General features: G+C 38.2%; 1 protein-coding gene across 1 annotated transcript; it reads right to left on the bottom strand.

Annotated features, from left to right (window-relative positions):
* Positions 1 to 674: 674 nt before the first annotated feature.
* Positions 675 to 18,967, bottom strand: LOC582932 (eukaryotic translation initiation factor 3 subunit C). Its single transcript, XM_030992006.1, has 19 exons — positions 18,733 to 18,967; positions 17,754 to 17,949; positions 16,415 to 16,531; positions 14,926 to 15,069; positions 14,042 to 14,148; positions 13,394 to 13,547; positions 12,299 to 12,561; positions 11,564 to 11,660; positions 9,833 to 9,945; positions 8,967 to 9,090; positions 8,146 to 8,425; positions 7,292 to 7,488; positions 6,480 to 6,605; positions 5,717 to 5,867; positions 4,849 to 5,092; positions 3,985 to 4,050; positions 3,167 to 3,254; positions 1,599 to 2,061; positions 675 to 930 (listed from the first exon to the last, which is right to left on the bottom strand). The coding sequence occupies exons 1-19, from the start codon at positions 18,894 to 18,896 to the stop codon at positions 893 to 895; spliced, it is 3,132 nt and encodes a 1,043-aa protein (XP_030847866.1). The 5' UTR covers positions 18,897 to 18,967; the 3' UTR covers positions 675 to 892.
* Between the last annotated feature and the right edge of the window lie 2,237 nt (positions 18,968 to 21,204).

Below are 21,204 nucleotides of genomic sequence, written 5' to 3'. Positions count from 1 at the left end.
ATAAAATATAGAGGAAAAACCAAGTATTGACCCCTTCTTGGTGAGAGAGTTTCTGTACAATTGTCATAAATTAACTTTGATTTGAAAATTTGTCTCGAAATGCCTGTTCCTATTGATAACTTAAGCATATAACATCTGAAGTTTTAATGGAAGAAGTAATTCGTCCTTGTTTTCACGAAGTGACGGTAGTGAGGAAAATCGTAACGCAAAGTGAATGCAATTTTTTTTTCACTACCGTCACTTCGTGAAAACAGCGACGAATTGTTCCGTTTCTGGAAGAAACATGTGGACCTTCGTTGTACAAAGACATCATTAAAAACTTGAGTTTTTCGATAGCCTATGCCAACCATGGCAATTGAAGGGATTAAAGTTCACCTTAAGTTGTGAAATTAAGAGTCAAGCCAACATTGGGACGAGGCATTACCATTACTGAAACTGTTGAGTTCCAAATAACCATATACGGGATTTATACTGACGATACAACTTTATGAAAGGTTAAGAGTACACAATTTTTTTATTGGGTGTGAGGCTCGTATCATTATAACAGACTAACACTTTCATTATTAGTCTTTATTAATAGATGTATTTCATGATGGTGACATCATACATAGGCAACAATCTCAGAAAATAAAACGGAAATAGAATGCCCATCTTAAACACAAACGAGCATTTTACAGAAATCTTTCAATTGAATATCTAATGATGGAAAGATGATGATGTCTGAAATAACAATTGTGCAATTAATAAGCACCATACATGTATGCTCTTATTTTCACTAGTTAGATAAATGGAATCTTGTTATTAAATATATAATAGAATTCCAATGCTACAGACAGATGGAATCATAGGAGATTTAGAAGATCCTGTTACTGACAGACGTCATTAAACTAGCCTAGTAGTTCCGCCCCTGGTCACGATTTCTTCCTCGACCTGTAGATACAAAAAGAAAAAAAAAGAAAATACATGATGAGTAACTTTTCATTCGCTTTTGACAAATATTTCATCACATCTTAAAACCCAACTTCTGCATGCAATCGCCTACTTCAGGGTATGTCATCCTGAGATGTGTGACATGGTCATGTGTGACACAGGCCAAAATACGATACAGTACTCATTCATAAAATGATATCATGGCTAGATGGTAGAATGAATATATACAATCAACACTTTTTAAATTACATGGTTACCAATAATTCAATTCAAGTTACCAACTAGTTCTACTACATATGCTCTGGCAACAATTGCTCCATGGTCAATCATCTAAACTAAAAGAATTGCTAACTTTATCCTTCCTAACCTAACCTTAAGCTTAAAGCCCCACTACACTACTTATAGCTACTTGCGCCCACTATATAGCAAACAATGCCTAATCAGTGCCTGTTGGTCCCCCATGATCTTCTCTTTTTCTTATGTTAATTGAGAGCTGATTTGATAAGATAACCACCTGTCAGTGACCTTGCAGGGAGGTCTAATCCCCCTGACCAAACTAGTACAGACGGTATTTAAATGCCAAGGCAACATTAATCCCAAACTTTTACTTATGAATAAACAAATCTTGGAGCAAAATGTCAGATTATCCAATCAAAGACTTCTCTTACCTCCTCGATCTTGATATCCACCTCCGCGGTTGTACCCGCCCCGGTATCCACCCCTGTATCCACCGCTCTGGCCATCCCGGTTGTAGTTGTCTCTTCCACCACCGTCTCTGTTATAGCCGCCCCTCCTACCGCCGCCGCCGCCGTCTCGGTTGTAACCACCCCTCCTACCACCTCCGTCTCGGTAGCGGTTGCCTCCCTGATTGTCTCCGTGGTAGCGGTTGTCCCTGCCTCCTCCCCTGTAGCCACCGCGGCCACCGTCCTTGTAGCCGCCTTCTCGTCGGTTGCCGTCCTTGTTGAAGTCGCGACCCTTGAAGCGGCTGTCGCCCATGCGGGCGTCGATGAGACGCTCGTTGTTCTCGACCAGGTTGGAGACCTTGTCGGCTAGACGGAGCGAGAGGTGCTGGAGACGGGTTGGTTCACAGCGGTGCATCACGATGGTAGCAGCTGGCTCATCCCATGAGGCCTGGTCAAAACATAAACATACATGGTATCGATGTTATCGTATGCAGAGATGCCAACTTTTGGAAATCAGAAATAGGGAGGATTTGTAATCGACACCAATTAATGTGCGCGTAGCGCACATCTCGAGCGCGTAGCGCCCGACACATGCGGCCGGGGTCCAGGGCCCGCCTTAGGGCCCTGGAAGCTCTGGGGTTCTAGATGCTCTCTGGTGCAATCTGAGCCTTATTTTGGAGCATTTTACATGTGTATTTAGTTAAATAATTCCCCCTTTTTTTTTAAATAACATAAAAATTGTACAAAATGCATGATGAATTACTTTCAGACTTCCGATTACACAGGTACTTGATACTGTATTCGGTCTTATACTTCCGAGACCATTTCCTGGTCTTATTTTGCTGATTTTCCGCCATTTGGATTCTGTGGCAATATCCACGCATTGGTTACGGCGATCCATATGCTGAAACAATCTTTCGCTACTCTTAATTTGTCTTTTAACATAGTGGAATTATTACATGCTTAAGTTAGCAGATGATATTTCTCTTTCAATTCACAGATATATATACTGATAAGCGCCCTCCAAAAAAAATCATAATAAAAAAAAAAAAAAAAAAAAAAAAAAAAAAAAAATCATTTTTTTTTTTTTTTTTTTTTTTATAAATCGGGAGGATAAGGATGGTGATCGTAAGGTCGGGAGTTGGGGTGAATTATCGGGAGCCTCCCGATAAAATCGGGAGGGTTGGCATCTCTGCGTATGTGACCAACACAAGGTGGTAATAATAATAATAATTCTGCTTTATATAGCGCTTAATACATCTTGGATGTCTCTTAAGCGCTTTACAGATATACTATTATGGTAAGTGATTCAAGGATCTATACAGCAGAAATAAAGATCTGTAACCATTAGAACTCATAATATCATAATCATAATATTTCAATACCATCATCCCTCCAGTCTCCACCATCATCTTCTAATTTGGATGTTTGGGTACATTATATGCCTTGCATTAGGCATGAGTTGAGTTTTTATCTGTTCATTTGGGTTAGCTGCCCGTAATATTAAAGCTAGCTATATCACAGCACAAAAAGAAAATCAGAGGATATCTTACCATGAGTTCTTCATTGATGATCATCTTGCTGACGATGCTGTGTACTGCTGTCTTCTCCAACTCAAACATGTCAGACAGAGTAATCAAGCTGTAGAGAACAAACAAGATAATAAAAATAACACACTCTGATGATAAACTGGTTTGCAATTTTTAAAAGTCGTATTTTGTAATTTTTTTATATTTATTTACAATTTAATTTGTTGAAATGTATATACCTGTTTGTGTTATGAAGGGCCTCAACGAAAATCAGTATTTATTTGCTGATTGGGCTACCCTTCTTTTTAAAAATGTGTAATAAATTAATAAATAAATAAAACTCATTGCGTTATCTATAAGCTAACATTTGTCATTGACACCAAGTGATTAAATATCTGTTTCTTAAAACAAATATTTATCGGACAGTTTTCAAATCATAATTGAATGGGCATGAAAAAGTCACAACAGACAATCTAAAAAATGTTTGATAAACCGCCGGTGAAAGGATTAAAAATAAAAATGCAGTTGGCATCGTCAGTGTGCAAACAGGAAGTGATGTGTACAGAGGGGTACAACGATCAATTAATAACCCATTGTGTATTTACATACATGTAGCTTGCCAATGGTTATGGGGTTTTCTTTCATGTCAATTGGTATCTACATTTGTTAACATTCAATTATTTTCATCAGATAAACGTGTTTAGATGAGCCAGTATTTTATTCATGTGGCAAGGCTCCACAGTAAGCAAACTTGTGATTGATTAGAGGACTTGCAATTAATTTGGATCAATCGCAACTGTTTGTAAGACAAGGCACAGGTGAATAAAATAAGATGTCTGTACCTCAAGGCATCGTACACACTGCCGTAGGTGAAGAGGTAGGTCCTCAAGCTCTCCTCCTGTATCTTCCTGTTAGGAGACAAACAAACACAAACAAACACATGATTTACTGGTCAAGGACAATGGCAGAGCTGCTAACCTTGTGCAACCCCCAAAAAGAAACCATGATGGCTATTAACAAAAATCTGGGAAAAACGTAATGGTTGGCAGCTCTAGATGACATATAAACTACCTGGGGTATTACGAGTACATTAAATTAAATTAAATTATGGACTAATTTTCATTCAAAAATCTCAAAGCTTTCCGTGACGAAAACAATACCAAAACGATAGCAGAATGGTTGAAAGTTGAATAAAATTGAATTTCGGTAAAGAGATAATGATATACATAATGGGGAGATTGCAGTCAGTGTAACTATGACAAGATAAAATCCATGTAGCTGATGTATGTCAAAACGACAATCAGCCCGTCAACAAGAACAAAAATTAACATCATTCTGCATCTCCCCTTTCCTTGCCTAACACAGTAAAACCAGCAGACTAATAACTGAATCACAAGTTTAAATACTAAAAACAAACAAAAACAGTTTAAATAAAATTCTCTACAGTTTTCTAAGAAACTATGAGAATTCTTTAGGGGTAATATGCCACTTCTATTATCATAATTATTGCTGTTTGTCGTTTTATTTTCTTCAAAAAAATAAATCATTTACTAATTTACTTTTTTTATAGAAAGTTTGAGCTTATCAAGCGATATCTCACATTTTTTGGGCGGGACAGATACTGATAGAGACTGCGAAAACACAAGTGGCGATAGAATTTGAGAAAAGGGTCCAGAAAACGAGGAATACTGTGGGCCTGGTCTTACCTGGTGATGAGTTTCCTGACGTGGTCTGAGTCCTTGAACAGGTTCCAGACCTTCATGTTCATCTTCTCGTTGATGAGGAACTTCTTGCAGCCTCGCCAGTCACCGTAGCGCATGGCCCTGGAGGCCGCCACCACGTGCTCACGCATGCTCTCCGGGGGTCCTATCAGGGTCTGGCGCTCGCTCAGACGCAGCTGGTGGTGGAAACTCTTGCTGATCATGCGACGACGGATGTCAAAGTGGTGGGCTGGAAATTCAAAAGCGGAAGAAGAAAAAATGGTTTTACGATCAAATGTACCGATCCAGTGTCCAAATACCAGTCAAGAATGAAGCCAGATTTGCGATAGCCATATGTCGTTCCAAAGCAACTGCATGACTTGTATCAGAATGTCTCATTTAAAAATCTCAAAGAAGCTTTCCGTGGTGAACAATAACAAAACGGTAGCAGAATGTTTGAAAATTGAATAATATGGAATTTCGGTACGAGATAATGATCTACATAATGGGGAGATTGCAGTCAGTGTAACTATGACAAGGTAAAATCCACGTAGCTGATATATGTCAAAACGACAATCAGCCCGTCAACAATTACAAAAATGTACATCATTCTGCAACTCCCCTTTCCTCGCCTTTCACAGTAAAACCAGTAGACTAGTAACTGAATCAGTTCTAATAGAATTCTCTTCAGATTTCTAAGAAACTATGAGAATTCTTTGGGGGGATATGGGATGACTTCAGGGCCTATTTACTCAATCATCTACAATATTTTTTTTTATAAATGGTACTATAATTTTTTAATCATTTCGAATAAAATTAAAAAGGGATGAAATTAGCATATGAAATGAGAAATCTCAAGTCTTGCTGGACTCACATGCCATGTAGGGGATCTCAAGCAGCATAGCAGAGACCAAGTAGACACACTCCAGTAGCTCCAGGTTGATGTGCATGTGGAACGGCAGCTGACGACTCTTCTCTATCTTCTCCTGCTGGGCGTCCCGCTCCTGTTGCCTCATTAGGAGACCCTGCATCGGATTAATACGAGGGAGAATATAAAAGAAGATGAAATATGATAACTGCTCCGTTGCAAAATTCATCATTACGTAGTTTCAGCTTCTACAAACCTTACTAAAAGCATCGTTTAAATATGTTAAATCTGAGATGCATGGCCCTGCATGTTTTTAGTGTCTGTGATATGGTGTAATATTGAAGCCCTAACAAATTGCGCTTTAAAATGATCATGAAGTGCCTCAAAAAAGTAAAAATCTTTGAGAGACCGGTTTTACCATACTCATTTTCCCCAATAGACTGTAGTGTAATAAAATCTGTTGGGAAAACGAAAAATGAAATTTTGATTTATAATCATAAACATCTTGAAAATTAGACAGGCAATAGACTTGTAAGAAAGTCAGGGGATTCCTGAGTGATCTTAAGGTTTATAATTATGATTACAGCATGAGCTAAATCAAGGATTTTGTTTCAGAATCTGAGGCAATGTTACAGAGTCACTTAAAGGTTGGAAGATGCTGATTTTACATGTTATGAATACCCCAACCAATGAAAGTTTCTTTATAAAAATGACATCTTACAAATCATTATTCCCTGCAGAACAGAAGAGGGTTTGGACCTCATCTTACCTGAGCTAGAAGTTCCTTGGCTCGTCCTCCGCTCTGGATATCAAGCAATGCATTGTGGGCATCCCGGATGTTACCATGACGGAATGCACACAGACCAAGCTGAACCATGGTACGGTTGTACAAAATCTGAAAGGAAGAAAACAAATGGGACCTTTCACATTAAGCTTTAGTATTCGCTTTTAATTTTACAAGAGCATCAAGTCATGACATGACATCACAGTACCTGTCAAAGATCTTGCCCCAATTACTTTGCAAAAAAGTTGTTTCACCACCTCCATGCAGTGGTTGGCAAATCCTTCCCCAAAATTGAATGGTGTCGTTTCTAATAGACCAGTACACGGTTAGCACATGTCTCAATGACCCCGAATATCAAAACATGAAGAGGTCCCACTTAGTACATTTTGAAATTATCACTCTTACAGCAATGGAGGTGCTACATAAATAGCCTTTGTTTCCCCCTTTCAAAGAATACTTCCACCTTTGTATCATGGAGTGCACTACTTGTGCATAAATGAATAATGATTACATTACTTTCATGAGCACGTATCCAGTATTTTGTCTCCGTGTATTTGACAATTTGGTCTGCAATGACCTTTATCTGCTTATGCTCAGACTGCAACTATGAACTGGCTTATTGATCCGTTACAGGTTCAAAGATCAGTTGTATCTCCTCAATCATTTGCATCTGATGTAGTGGATGTAGTGAACACCTGATGATTATGATATAGGGCCATGAATTTAAACTGCTCATGCTCAGACTGCAACTATGAATTGGCTTATTGGAACCAAGAGTTTGACAGTAGTGTGCTTACCTGAGTGGGGATATCAGAGAACTGGATGGTCTGCTGTAGATGAGACATGAGCATGAGATCCCTGGCAGTGTACCAACGGTCATGGATAGCGTAATGGTAGATGTGACACAGCATCGTCCTGGTACGGATCAGATCGGTGGTGTCCTTGGAGTAGATGTACTTGCACATCCTGTCCATCAACGTCAGAGAGTCCTCTTCTATTATACACAGAAACAGACAGATTCCAAATGAAAATACAGTCAAATCTGCTTTAGTGACCACCTGTCTATGGGGACCACATTTTTTGTTTCCCTTGAAAATGGTTTCTCATTGAAACATGCACTAAAAAAATCTGTCTACAAAGACCACTTTTTGTGTTTCCCTTGATACTCTCCCATATAGAATCCTTTCCTGAGGCTGTCATCAGGTTAAAGCTCTAGCTTAAAATGATGGTCTCCTGCATTTTTTTCAATTCTGAAATGATTTGTCAACTATGCATTTTATAATTATTTAATGGATTTACATCATATGATTATATTATGTTGTGTTTTTTTTTACTTTTTATAATATATATGTACCTAGTTTGTATACTACTTTGTATTATGTTGAAAAATGCAGAAATATAATCAAACAGGCCTTAAATTTCAATATTTTTAGGGCAAGGCCATTTTTCTGTAGGGAACATCTCTATATTACAGCACAAATAGGAAGAATTGGAAAGGGCACAAAAAATTTCCCAAGGCCAATGAGAGGGGCATTGAGGCCAATCAAAAGGGCATCCACGGCCATGGCCTTGGTGGCCTTGGATTAATTCAAGCCCTGAAACAAAAACAAACAAACAAACAATTATTCATTTGCTTTAATCAAATTCTTACCTCCCTTTCCCTTCTCTTTTTCTTCTTCTCCTTCTTCTAGTTTGACCTCTTCTGTTGGTTTCTCTTCTTCCTTCTTCTTTTCTCCCTCACTCTCATCTGTCTTTTCCTGGCTCTCTCCTTTCGTCTTCTCCTGGCTTTCATCCGTCTTTTCCTGGCCCTCTCCCTCCGTCTTTTCTTGGATCTCATCTGTCTTTTCCTTGCTCTCATCCGTCTTTTCCTGACTCTCTTCTTCCGTCTTGGCACGCGACTTTTCCAGTTCACGTAGCTTCTCATAGTCGTACTAAAAGATAACCACATAATATTCAACACCACGTGACTACTTGCATTAGGAGCTGAGCTGACCACACAAAGATACGATACATTTCATGCTTCATCCAGAAATTTCAAAATGACTATATGATTTTTTTTTCCCCTTCAATATTTCAAACTTATGTACTGTGATTTTAGATGCTTCTTTAAATGACTTCAGTCCACATTTTCAGAAACAAGAGTACTACTAATCATGGATGATCAGTTGAAAGATGGTTTGTTTTGCATCATCATGAAATGTGGCTGAGTTATGGCGATATCCCAATCATTATTTGATTCTTGAAGTACGATACCTTAGCCAATTCATATTCATGTACATAGAATACCATGAACATTATTCACTGAACGGAAGATGCCTCAAAATCTTTTCAAATTTCATGTGGAATACAGAAATAACATATGGAATTGACTTTCCATGCTATTAAGAATTTTGTCAAAGCCAAAAGTAGATTACTTATATTTCGGACTTTGGTATTGAATTGAAACCATTCTAAGAACGTTGACTGACTGACCTTGTAGTAGATATGTTGGATGTTCCTCAGGTAAACCCTGCAGATCTCGGAGGATGTACTCGTATTCTCAAGATGGGACTGCAGTTGCACGATGAGGCCTGTCACAATTGTCTCATCCTTCAACCTGTAAGACAGACAACACAATCGGTTTTGTTGCAAACAGATCTAAACTTATTGAAAGAACAATTTTTAAAAATATTATAGTCTATGGCAAGAAAATCAATGCAATTCAATGGATAAGATCAAACATCTTCTGCTTTTCTCTAAAAACTGTACTGTATGTTTGAGAAATGCACCAAATGATGGAAAAGAAGAATTTTTGAAAAATGTTGAAGCATACATTTAAAGAATATAGAGAGTTCCGGTAATGATAGAAAGACCATTTATCAAACAAGTGCTGAATGATACCTATCACAGAACCTTGGTAGAATAAAATAATAATAATAATAATACTTATAAAGCCCACTCATCTAATAACTTACTCAAGGCACTATATCAATTGAGGTAAGTGTTGGTTGCTTGTGATTAATGATTAAGAACTTTTATTTTACAGTCGTGTAGTAGTATCCGCTCATATCTTAATGAGGTACTGGTGTACATTCATGTAAAGTACTTGTAAAGTGCTGTAATACAGGTACTGTAAGAGAATGATATAAATGCCTATACTGTAGCATATTGTTCTGTAATGTATTGTTTAGTTTCCCTAAAAGTGCAATTCCGTTATCAGAACTGAAAATAAGCTTCAAGTTAAAGCTTCAATAAACATCTTTAGCCTCTAATATCAACATATATATTTGCCATAGAAAAGAGCTGAGTGTTTGAACATGTTGTAAATCACTCATTGATGCACCCCATTATAGTCTAACCTTTCCACATATTCTGTAGAGTGGGCGTCCGTTGCTTGAAGCATCTTGGTGAATTCCTCGTCTAGACGTTCAGCCACCGTCAGAATGCAACCTCGGACCTTGTACGGAGGCTCCTAGATTGGGGAAAGAACAAATCTCATAGTTAACATATATGTATCAACTGAATAAATCTGTAGTGCTATTGTCAGTCAGTCATTCACAGGTTAACTAAGCAGAACATGCCTGACATGGCAGGCTGATGAATAATCAACACCAATTGCTGAAATTTCTCTCTTTCTCTGATGGGCAACGTTTTTCCAATTTCAAAATAGGGTATGATCATTGAAATACGATCACCGTTATCAATACGATCACCGTTATCAATATGATCATCATTGCCTTCATCATCATCACTTTCACCACTGAAATAAACCATTGATGTCACCACAACCACTATCATCAACACTATTACCATCATCAACACCATCACCATCATCAATATCACAACCAGTACCAGAATACACCAGTTTACAGTTGTATCAGTGCGCATGCGCAGACAGTTGACCTCGGGTCATTGGCCCCAAAATTGGGGCCAATAACCTCTGACCTCTGGTATTTATGCGTAAATTAAGATTGCACCCATGCAAATGATGATGTGCGCGCACAACGCAGCGCGTAGGCAGTGATATCATCAACATTTGCATGGGCGCAATCTTAATTTACGCATAAATACATGACCTCTAGGTCATTGGCTTTGTTTAAAATGGCGCACACAACTGTAAACTGGTGTATTGTAACCTCATTACAAGATTCCTGTTGGAGGTTTCTGCCTATCAAACAGATAAAGAGCACATTTATACTTCTATTCAACTGAACCCTGTTCATACTTTCATTCAACTGATTCCTGTTCATACTTTCATTCAACTGATTCCTGTTCATACTTACATTCAATTGAACCCTCTTCACAATTGCATTCAACCGATTCCTGTTCATACTTCCATTCAACTGAACCCTGTTCATACTTTTATTCAACTGAACCCTGTTCCTACTCTCATTCAACTGAACATACTTCATACTTTCATTCAACTGAACCCTGTTCATACTTTTATTCAACTGAACCCTGTTCATACTTTTATTCAACTGAACCCTGTTCATACTTTTATTCAACTGAACCCTGTTCATACTTTCATTCAACTGAACCCTGTTCATACTTTCATTCAACTGAACCCTGTTCATACCCTCATTCAACTGAACCCTGTTCATACCCTCATTCAACTGAACCTTGTTCATACTCTCATTCAACTGGACCTTGTTCATACTCTCATTCAACTGGACCCTGTTCATACTTTCATTCAACTGAACCCTGTTCATACCCTCATTCAACTGAACCCTGTTCATACCCTCATTCAACTGATCCCTGTTCATACTTTCATTCAACTGAACCTTGTTCATACTCTCATTCAACTGGACCCTGTTCATACTTTCATTCAACTGAACCCTGTTCATACTTTCATTCAACTGAACCCTGTTCATACCCTCATTCAACTGAACCCTGTTCATACCCTCATTCAACTGATCCCTGTTCATACTTTCATTCAACTGAACCCTTTCCATACTCTCATTCAACTGGACCCTGTTCATACTTTCATTCAACTGAACCCTTTTCATACTTTTATTCAACTGAACCCTGTTCATACTTTTATTCAACTGATGCCTGTTCATTCGTCAATCAATCAATCAATCAATACTTACTGATAGGCTTTCAGCATCTTCATTCAAGTTCTCAGAGACAAACACATCTGGGTTGGCCATCAGGATATCAAGCATCTCCTGCATAAGAGCCAAGCACCTGCAAGGAAAGCATGCCCATAAAAAATGTTCAGTCTCTCAACGTCTTTAGAACATATATTTGGTGAGCAAAAGAGTCTGAATTCCCACCTTTCAGGTCCAATTTCTTGCCTCCTCCCCTTCTTAGGACAGGTGTAGACATATAAACGGCTTAGATTTGCGCTGATTACCAGTAGCTGGATTATGAATGCTTCAAGCGTATACCTAGCCTGCCCAGAGCAAGAAGGGCATTAACTCACTACTATTTTCACCAAGCTTGGAATCTAAACCTAACAATCATAACAGTGGTTCTTTCACAGAATGCAGTTCTCAAATAGCAATCAATAAATACATTTTACTGAATTCTGTTTATCAATATTTTTCATCTACGATACTAAATGGGTTGGAAGCTTTGAATATAGACTCACTGATATGTAGCCATGCACATCTTTAAAAAAATAGACCCCCCCCCCCCCCCCCCCCCCCCCCCCCCCCACACCAGTCCTGCCCGGCCCTGAAAATGGCCTCAACAATCATCAGATTTCATACATGTGGCTATGTTAGGGTTGTAAAGAAAAGCAGCCGACATGGCACGAAAGGGGGGGGGGGGGGGGGGTAGTTGATCTATTATTGATTAAAAAAAACATGAATAATTCTTACATTTCCCAGATGGCAGGCTTCATGCACGTGGCCACGTTAGGATTGTAATCAAAGACGGCCGACATGACGTGGAAGGCTACCTTCAGGTCGACGCCCAGTCCGAGGTTGTGCTGACTGGCAATGTTCCTCAGCTCCTTCAGCAGCTCAATCTGGTCTGCACGATTGGTCGCCCTCTTACCACGAGCGCCGACGATCTCGCCGAGTTTCTTCAGGACAACGGTAGGGGTAATCTCCACATCCTTGGCAAACATTTTGGGCTTCTCCTGTTAGGATGTAGATTAATATTCAAACTTTATTTCTACATTTTCAAAAAATAAACCAAATGGAATTGAATATTTAAAGAGAAGCATGAGAGAGAGATATTCAATAATAACACCTCAAGAATAGCCCTCCCAAATCATTTTCATTCCCTTTAGCCTTATTTAATAACTAGTGTGCAAGTGCAGAGCACAATAAAAGAAAATTAAGACAGCTCTGTGTTCAAATTGTTTTTTCATTTCTTGTTATTAGTTGCGATGGTACAAAATACCTCAATATAAACAGTAACTCATGAAAAAATAGGGAGCTACGAAAATTAATAATCTTTACAGGATAATGTGTATCCAGTTAGGGCTGTTTGGGGGGGGGGTAAATAATTCAGTAATGTATTATTCTGAAAAGGAAAAAATAAAAATACTTATTCAAGAATCAGACAAATCAAACAAAGAAGCAATGTGATTAAAAAGAATGACTTCAGTCCACATTTTCAGAGACAAGAGAACTAATCACAGATGATCAGCCGAAAGATGGTTTGTTTTGCATCATCATGAAATGTGGCTGAGTTATGGCAAAATCCTAATGGTAGAACAGTGGTCTTGAAACTGGGGGGGGGGGGGGTACAAAATACCTCAATATAAACAGTACTTCATTAATTCATTAAATAATAGGGCGCTACGAAAATCAAGAATCATTACAGGATAACGTCTATCCATTTAGGGCTGTTTGGGGGGATGTAAATTGTTTAAAAATACATATTCAAGAACAGCCGTTAGTTCAAAGAAATGACCATGACTGCACAACCTGCTTATATAACACAGAAGGTGACCTTGAACTGACCTTCTCAAGTTTGATGCCACCTTTGACCTTTTCCCATTTGCCTTCTCCGTCTTCATTTTCTTCTTCCTCCTCCAAAGCTTCCTCATCTTTCGGTCGCACTCTGTCCTTGCGACGCTCCTTCTTCTTAGAGGCTCTGTCATCCCCGGTCGTCGTCCTAGGCAAAGATAAAAGACAGAAGGCAACATAATGATTGCGTTATTTAACTCTTTGCCTGCTTTGGTCAACTAATGGAACACACACTGAACTGCCACAGTCGACTTTTGTCACAGATACATAGTATAGTTACGAAAACTTCTGAATATGTTCCTACAAAAAGCACATTGGCTCATTCCACATGCAAGTTGATCAAAGATGGCTACTGTCGAGACATTGGAGCATCAGAATAAGCCAGTTCGTAAATACTATCTGCGCAAAGGTCATTACTAGTATCGTGCTCGTGAAAGTTATGTAATCAGTATTCATTTATACACTGCACTATATTTGTCTGATACACAGGTGGAAGTATTCTTCTCAAAGAGGCAAACAAAAGGTATTCATGAAGCACCTCAATCACTTCGGCAGTGTTAAATCTCAAATGCACAAGTGGGACATATCCATTGTGTAAAAGATCTGTGGATATTTTGGGGTCCTGCGATGGAAAGCACTTACTTCTTCAAGAAGTACTCCGCTGTGAGGGTTGTCATTCCTGGTACGTCGTCATCTGAGCTGGAATCCTCCGACATGGATGCATCCCAACTATCATCAGACTCATCATCCTGTAACAAGGTCAACATAATGGTAACATGTTACTAGTTATCTTAGTGGAAAATCCTACCAAAGAAGGTTAATGTTCAAGCTAAATTTTGGACTAAATATAGCTATGTCTTCTTTCTTCATGAATGTAAAGCCATGTCAAACAATTTGTTAAAATTATTTAAAAAACATAACAGGTTATGAAAAGAAAGAAACTCTAACACTGAAAGGCACAGGCACACAACGTACATGTACACCAATTGACAATCAACAAAAATACATTTAGAATTACCAAGGGACAACAGTGTTTTTAAATGGAAAAGACATGATTTTGAAAGATAACTGGACCAGAATTATCATTTATTCTATCCTCTTATCCCTTCCAACGCTGAATAAAGAAAACTGATAATTGATATGACTAATTACACGCACCAAGAACACATATTTGTGTCCTTTGGCAAGGCATTAATCTACATTTGCCACTCAATACCGAAGAGAGAAATGAGGACCCGGTAGGATGACGAAAGCATTTGTGTTAGTAACTGACCATATGGTAGGAATACTCCTTAGGGAGTGGAGATGGTGCACATTGTGCGTGAATGGATCAGAAGACCAAGGTAATAATATCTATAAAGCCCTTAGAGACTTTATTCTGTGTTTAGCGCTATATAAATCCAGATTACATGTATTATTATTATTATTTCTACCAAATCCACAATGGTGACCATTACCGTTTAACATTTAACAGTGATCAAAATCAAGACATCTATGGGAAGAGTGACATATTGATTGGTACTTACATAATCTCCTTCTTGTTTGACCTTTGGAGGTGCGACCTTCTTTAAGACAGGAGCAGATTTAGGTTCATCCTCTTCACTATCGCTCTCTTCTTCTTTCTTCTCCACTTCGCGCTCCTCCTCTTCCTTGTCTTCTGCATCTGGGTTCTAAAGGACGAGATGAAATTTTTATCAAGATAAGTTTATTCCGCCATTAAAGACAAAGTTGAGTTCTGGTCACGCGATTTGCATTGCGAAAGAAAAGGTGTGGAATGGTTCAGAAAAAGTTGATCACGTAGCATGTAAGTATTGGTGTGTACTGTAAGGTTCTGGAGTCATCAAAATCATGATAAATTTGGCCCAGTCTTGGTAAAGTAACAAGCACTGTACACAGAAAGATGTATATGGGACTACACAAATGGTTTCAGGCCCACTTACCTTGATTTCCTTTTCTTTCTATGCTCATTTCTCAGCCAAGTATACATTTTCTACCAAAATTGTTTAGCAAATGACATTTATTTGTAATCTTGAACATTCGGTGTAAGTTTTGTTTGATTCTGTGGGAATTAATTTTTTTTTTTTTTACCAGAACTCAAGTTTATCTTTAAGAATCCTTCCTATCACATTTTGTCTTGATCTCTTTTTGTTGTCTACAGGTGTATTTCTCCAGCATTATATTTTGTACCTCAAAGTGTTCAAATATCATAAAATCTTTAAAGTTATTCCTTGTGCTTATCATTTATAAACAGCTATTAAGTCCTTTATCTATGGGAGCAAAGTAACCATGTCCCTACAATGGGATTACAAATAATATATCACCTAATTTAAATCCAGAAGTTTTATCACAAAAACTTTTGCAAATTGGTAATTTTGGCTTCATCTTTTGCAGCAAGAAATTCATGAATAACATCTACACATGAAAGAGTACATTATGATTTATAAAATATTGAAGTAAGATGCTCATAGTCTGTCTTTAATAGTTAAGATTCTTTCAATGAACTTAGTCCACATTTTCAGAAACAAGATAACTAATCACAGATGGTCAGAACAAAGATGATTTGTTTTGCATCATCATGAAATGTGTCTGTGTTATGGTGAAATCCCAATCATTCCTTGGAGTACATCTAAACATAGAATAACATGAACATTATTCACTGAATGGAACGGCATGATCCGCACACGGAAATATGAATTATGGTTATCAAAAGAAAATTTAGCTCGGTAAAATAAAGAAGATCTTCACAACGAGTGCATATGGTTGTACTTCAGACATTTACATGAATGCTTTTCATTGCTCAGTCGGTAGAGCAGTGGTCTTGTAATTCGCTGACCCGGGTTCGAAACCAAGTCAATGGACTCGTGCCCTTTGGTAAGGCATTAATCCTCATTACCAGGTCCCTTGGAGAGGACCTAAAGCCGTCGGCCGTCTGGTTGCTTACGTATAAGCATTTATGCTTTCTTAGCAGTCAGGTAAAATAATCACCATTAAATTCATTTAGCAAGAAATACTTACATCTTTGTATTTAGTAATCTGTGCGTCGAGCTCCTTCATGTATTTCCGGAGCTTCTGTCTCAACGAGGAGAGCGACTTGGCATTTGCCTTATTCAGCTTCTTCTTGTCTTCCCATAACTAAAATTTGATATATCAAACAAAGAGCAATGTGATTAAAAAGAATAACACAACCCAAGTCACATCAGAGTCAGATAAGATGCTCGTAATCTCTCTTTAATATTAAGATTCTTCAAAGATGTTCATGCATGGGTATGAGTCATTCGTGAAGTAGGCAACTTGGCGATCACTACATAACACTGGGCCAATGGGTATTACACTCCTGTGCGTACGTCCGTGTGCTGCCTTCAATATACCCATGCTTGAGCAACTTTAAATGACTTCAGTCCACATTTTCAGAAACATGAGAACTAATCATGGATGATCAGCCGAAAGATGGTTTGTTTTGCATCATCATGAAATGTGGCCGAGTTATGGTGAAATCCCGATGGTAGAACAGTGGTCTTGAAACAGTGAGGTCCTGAGTTCAAAACCAAGTCAATGTGCTGATTGCCCTCGTGCCATTTGGTAAGGCATTAATCCTCATTACCAATTCCCTCGGAGAGGACTTAAAGCTGTCGGTTCCCTGGTTGTTTACTCATTAGCATTTACATGCTTTTTTTTTAAGCAGTAAGGTAAAACAATCACCATCAAACATCAAAAATAAAAAAGAGATCTATCTACATGTATCAGAGTTAAGTTTCTTTGGCACTATGTCTAATACATTGGTCTTGATTTGAAGTTTCTGACAAAGAGCAATGTTAAAAGAATAACAAAACCTTGTTACACAACAGAGAAAAAATATGTCACATCATTAGTTACAATATAGATTAAAAAATTTGTTATTTTTAAATCCAAAAAGACTATTGTGAGCAATTGCTGCTTGAACAAATGTCTGGTCAGTGGTCACCATCTATCACAACTCCAGCAGTGACAACATATCTTGGACAAAACATGAAACAAATTTTGCCTGAGCATGTTGGATCACTACTGTAAAAATGTGTACCACCCAGATACAATAGTTGCTATCATAAGAGACGACTGCTGAATCACCAAGTAGTTTTGGCGGCACAACCAGGGGTGAAAGTGAGCACCTTTTTCCTTCTCAACCTACCACCCTTGAGTTAAAAAAAAAAAAAAGAATTCGGGGGGGAAAAATGGCGTTTAACAAAATTCCCCCCACTTTAGAGTAAGAAAATTCTGAAAAAATAGGAAAATTGAGGGAAAAAAGGGAAAACAGGGGTATAATCGGGGAAAGAACAACAACAAACAAACAGGAAACCAATTTTTCTGCACAACTTACTTCATTGACGAATTCCTCCAGTTCCACAAGACAACGGATGTAGAACCGAGGGCACTGGCCATCGTCGGTGTTGAGCACATTCTGAGCCTTGGTATACACTTTCATCATCTCCTCAAAACTGGTCAGGACCCGGGAGACATCTCGTATCTTCTTCTGATTTTTGATCTGTTTGATGAACTCCGATATCTCGTCATGTCTACAAAGGAAACAAGCAAGGATCAGTGACTAGATCAAGTAAGGATCAATGACTAGATCAAGTAAGGATCAGTGACTAGATCAAGTAAGGATCAGTGACTAGAACAAGTAAGGATCAGTGACTAGATCAAGTAAGGATCAATGATCAGTGACTAGATCAATTAAGGATCAGTGACTAGATCAAGTTAGGATCAAAGATCAGTGACTAGATCAAGTTAGGATCAAAGATCAGTGACTAGATCAAGTAAGGATCAGTGACTAGATCGAGCCAGGACCGAAGGTTTAATTTTCAGCCACAAATTTACGGAAAAGAATCATCCAAGTCATGTAGGAGCCCATTACTTTGTACAATACATCACTTGAAAAAGAGAGGCGGCAGTGCTGCAAATAAGGCAAAAGCCTGAAAACTGGAATAAACATAATTTAAGACTCCTCTGTTGGCAAGATGTGTCAGTTGCTGGCTCGTAATGCCCAAAAGTCAATAAACAAGATAGCAGAGTATATTTCGTGTCAAACTTGACTCTGGGAAACAACAAGATTTTTTTTTTATCATGAAAGGATCATAAAATGATATAATGTGAACATAAAACACTTTGTGGGAAATTGCATTTTGAGCTTTTCAATGTGACCTCATTCTCTATTGATCAATGTTTTATGTGCACAAGTCAACATCTTTAATAATACCTATTCAGAATAAAAGAATTAAATCTTCTTTCAAAGGTTTTATCCTTGCATGCCTATTCATGCAAATTATTCCCCCCCCCCCCAGAAAAATGCAGCCTACCTTTTTGACTTTGCACTGCGCACAACACGCTTGGTCTCCTCTTCATCGTCACTCAGAAAGAAACGAGTCAAGGGGGCCTGCTTCTGTGGGACTAGGATCCCGTCGTCACTGGATTCCGAATCACTTTCCGTCGATGATCCTCCTGCGAAGAATCGCGATGCCATCCTGGATGCTATTCACTTTCTACCAGCTTCGTTGAAAATATTTGACACTGATTGGTGGAGTACAGATTTATCTGGAAAAAAACAAAAACAAGGAGAGAATCCATTAATGAACTTTTGACTTGGTTTAATAGACAATATGATGCAAAGCATATGAAGAAGGGAATTATGAATAATGTAGGACCCACATTTGTAATCTATCGTTGAAAAGCAAAGAGAGAAAGAGAGAGAGAGAGAGAGAGAGAGAGAGGGGGGGGGGGGGGGAAGGGAGAGGAGAAAATGAAAACTGAGTGAATAATGAAATTGAGGATTGAGTAACATCGCCCTTTCTGTAAGTGGACTTTAAAATGACCCGCTATTTTGCATAGTCTACTTTAAAGAACACTTTCCACACAAACCCACAAAACAAACCCTGTGGCTATGGTTGTTTGCATGAAAAGGGGTACAAAATGGGCTCTCAATATAACTTAACCCATGCACAAAACACAAACATGTCAATCATGCAACACGGTCATCGCCCTGGCGTCGCATCGGCAGGCACAGGGGAATAAATTATGCTATCGACAGCTTTGGCATTTGCCTTACACAAAGCATAGAACATAAGGTAAAATATATTCAAATACAGTCCAATGACGTTGGCAGGTAGGATTGATTAAAAATCCAAGTTACAAATTGCTCCAACACAATTCACAGTCACAATGATTTTGCATTGCAGATCACACAGTCAATCGAGCCATTCCTGCAATCCTCACTCACGCTCGTCAAGCTAGACATTCATAATTTCACTTTTACAGAGAGGGCCGAGAAGAGAATATTGAAATCAAGCATCCAACATGATAGTTTAAGATATTAATTACTTATTCATAACATTAAATTCGTAAAGACAACATTATTTTGGCGATTTTCAGGCAGCAATATGTTGGTCTACTTACCTCTCCTCAAGAATGGCCACCATTGCATATGTTGAATGAATGCATTGCGCGCGCTCTCACAGGAGTGATATAATAGCGCATAAAACGAACTCATTTCAATACCTGCCTGAGTGGCTGATCAAATTATAAGCACGAAGGAACTTTGCGCTAGTATATCCCGCGCGCTCGTACGCATGTTCTGCTCCATGCCAAGGTTCCATATGCAGCTACAGTCACACGTGCAACTGCTGTGCATGGAAGATGTTGAAAGAGTCGGCCCAAATAAACTCAACACCATTGATTTCGCCTTATCAGTATTTTTCGCCGGATAAATATAAATAAACTTACAATATCTCCCGAATATCTCACTGTAACTTTAGTCTTGTACGTTGTACCCTTCGACATGGCATGGCTGTGAGGCTTCTTTTGGTTGGTTGGTTTTATTTTCTGTATAAAAATTCAAATACATACAAGAATACAATACAAATCAAGAATTGAAAAAACGGCTGGAATGGCAGAGCCATTATTAAAATGGCTCTGGATCCTCCTATAAGGTGAGGTCCTCAGTTTGGTTGAACAATATCTTTAAATGTTATGTTTGTTTCAATGATCATGACTTTTATTGACAATAAGGAAGATTTAGGTTGCTTGAAACAGTGATCATGAAACTTAAAAACCATCTTAAAATTCAACCCATAATCATCAGGTTTATCTTTATCATGATGGACTATAAGTTGTTATTTTTTTCTATTTTTTTTGTTGCTATAAAATAATCCCGATCAGCTCGATCTGTGGATCATTTTTTTCCTTAACAATCATAATAAGTGCTCACCACGGATCATACAGATGATACAGATCAGTAGTGCACATCGATCTATGTATACTCACTGGAAGGGGCAAAAAGCCAAGTCTCAAAACTGAAGAATTAGAACAAAACCATATGATAAATGTGCAGTGAGATATTATAACTCATTGTAACTATGTTAAAAAGTTGGTTATATATCACTGTCACAGATATAATAACTGAAGAGGATTCTGCTCTAGCTCCCTGCATGCTTTATAATTATTTTTATTTTCATTTGCAAAGTTTTAATGGTAATTGAATAATTGATGTAGTCTAGGGCTAATCTGTAATGCAAATTCAGTATACCTTTACGTATATCCTTTACTTATCAAGTATTTTCCTTCTTAATCACTCAGAGGCAATATGAAATTTGCGGTATACAAATATATTATTATTATTGCTAGATCTAGAGTCTATACAAATTTATTTGAGACAGGCAAGCTTTAAACGAGATCGAGACGAAATTATGCTGAGTTGAATGTTGGGCGACATTGAAGTACCATTACCGTCCTTTTAAACTGCACAAACCCGCATGTGATCTACGTGTTCGAGCACT

Source organism: Strongylocentrotus purpuratus, unplaced genomic scaffold, assembly GCF_000002235.5.
Source record: "Strongylocentrotus purpuratus isolate Spur 01 unplaced genomic scaffold, Spur_5.0 spur5_scaffold_2, whole genome shotgun sequence".
Taxonomy (NCBI): Eukaryota; Metazoa; Echinodermata; class Echinoidea; order Camarodonta; family Strongylocentrotidae; genus Strongylocentrotus; species Strongylocentrotus purpuratus.
The sequence above is the reverse complement of the archived record's forward strand: the minus strand, read 5'-3'. Positions and strand labels throughout refer to the sequence as shown.

Bases quoted from the DNA above. Each gene is read 5' to 3' on its own strand.
- LOC582932 (XM_030992006.1), bottom strand. From the start codon at position 18,896: ATGGCATCGCGATTCTTCGCAGGAGGATCATCGACGGAAAGTGATTCG. The intron at 4,051-4,848 runs GTAAGACCAGGC...GTCTCCTAACAG, and splicing joins GTCAGGAAACTCATCACCAG to GAAGATACAGGAGGAGAGCT. The intron at 3,255-3,984 runs GTACAGACATCT...TGTTCTCTACAG, and splicing joins AGTGTGTACGATGCCTTGAG to CTTGATTACTCTGTCTGACA.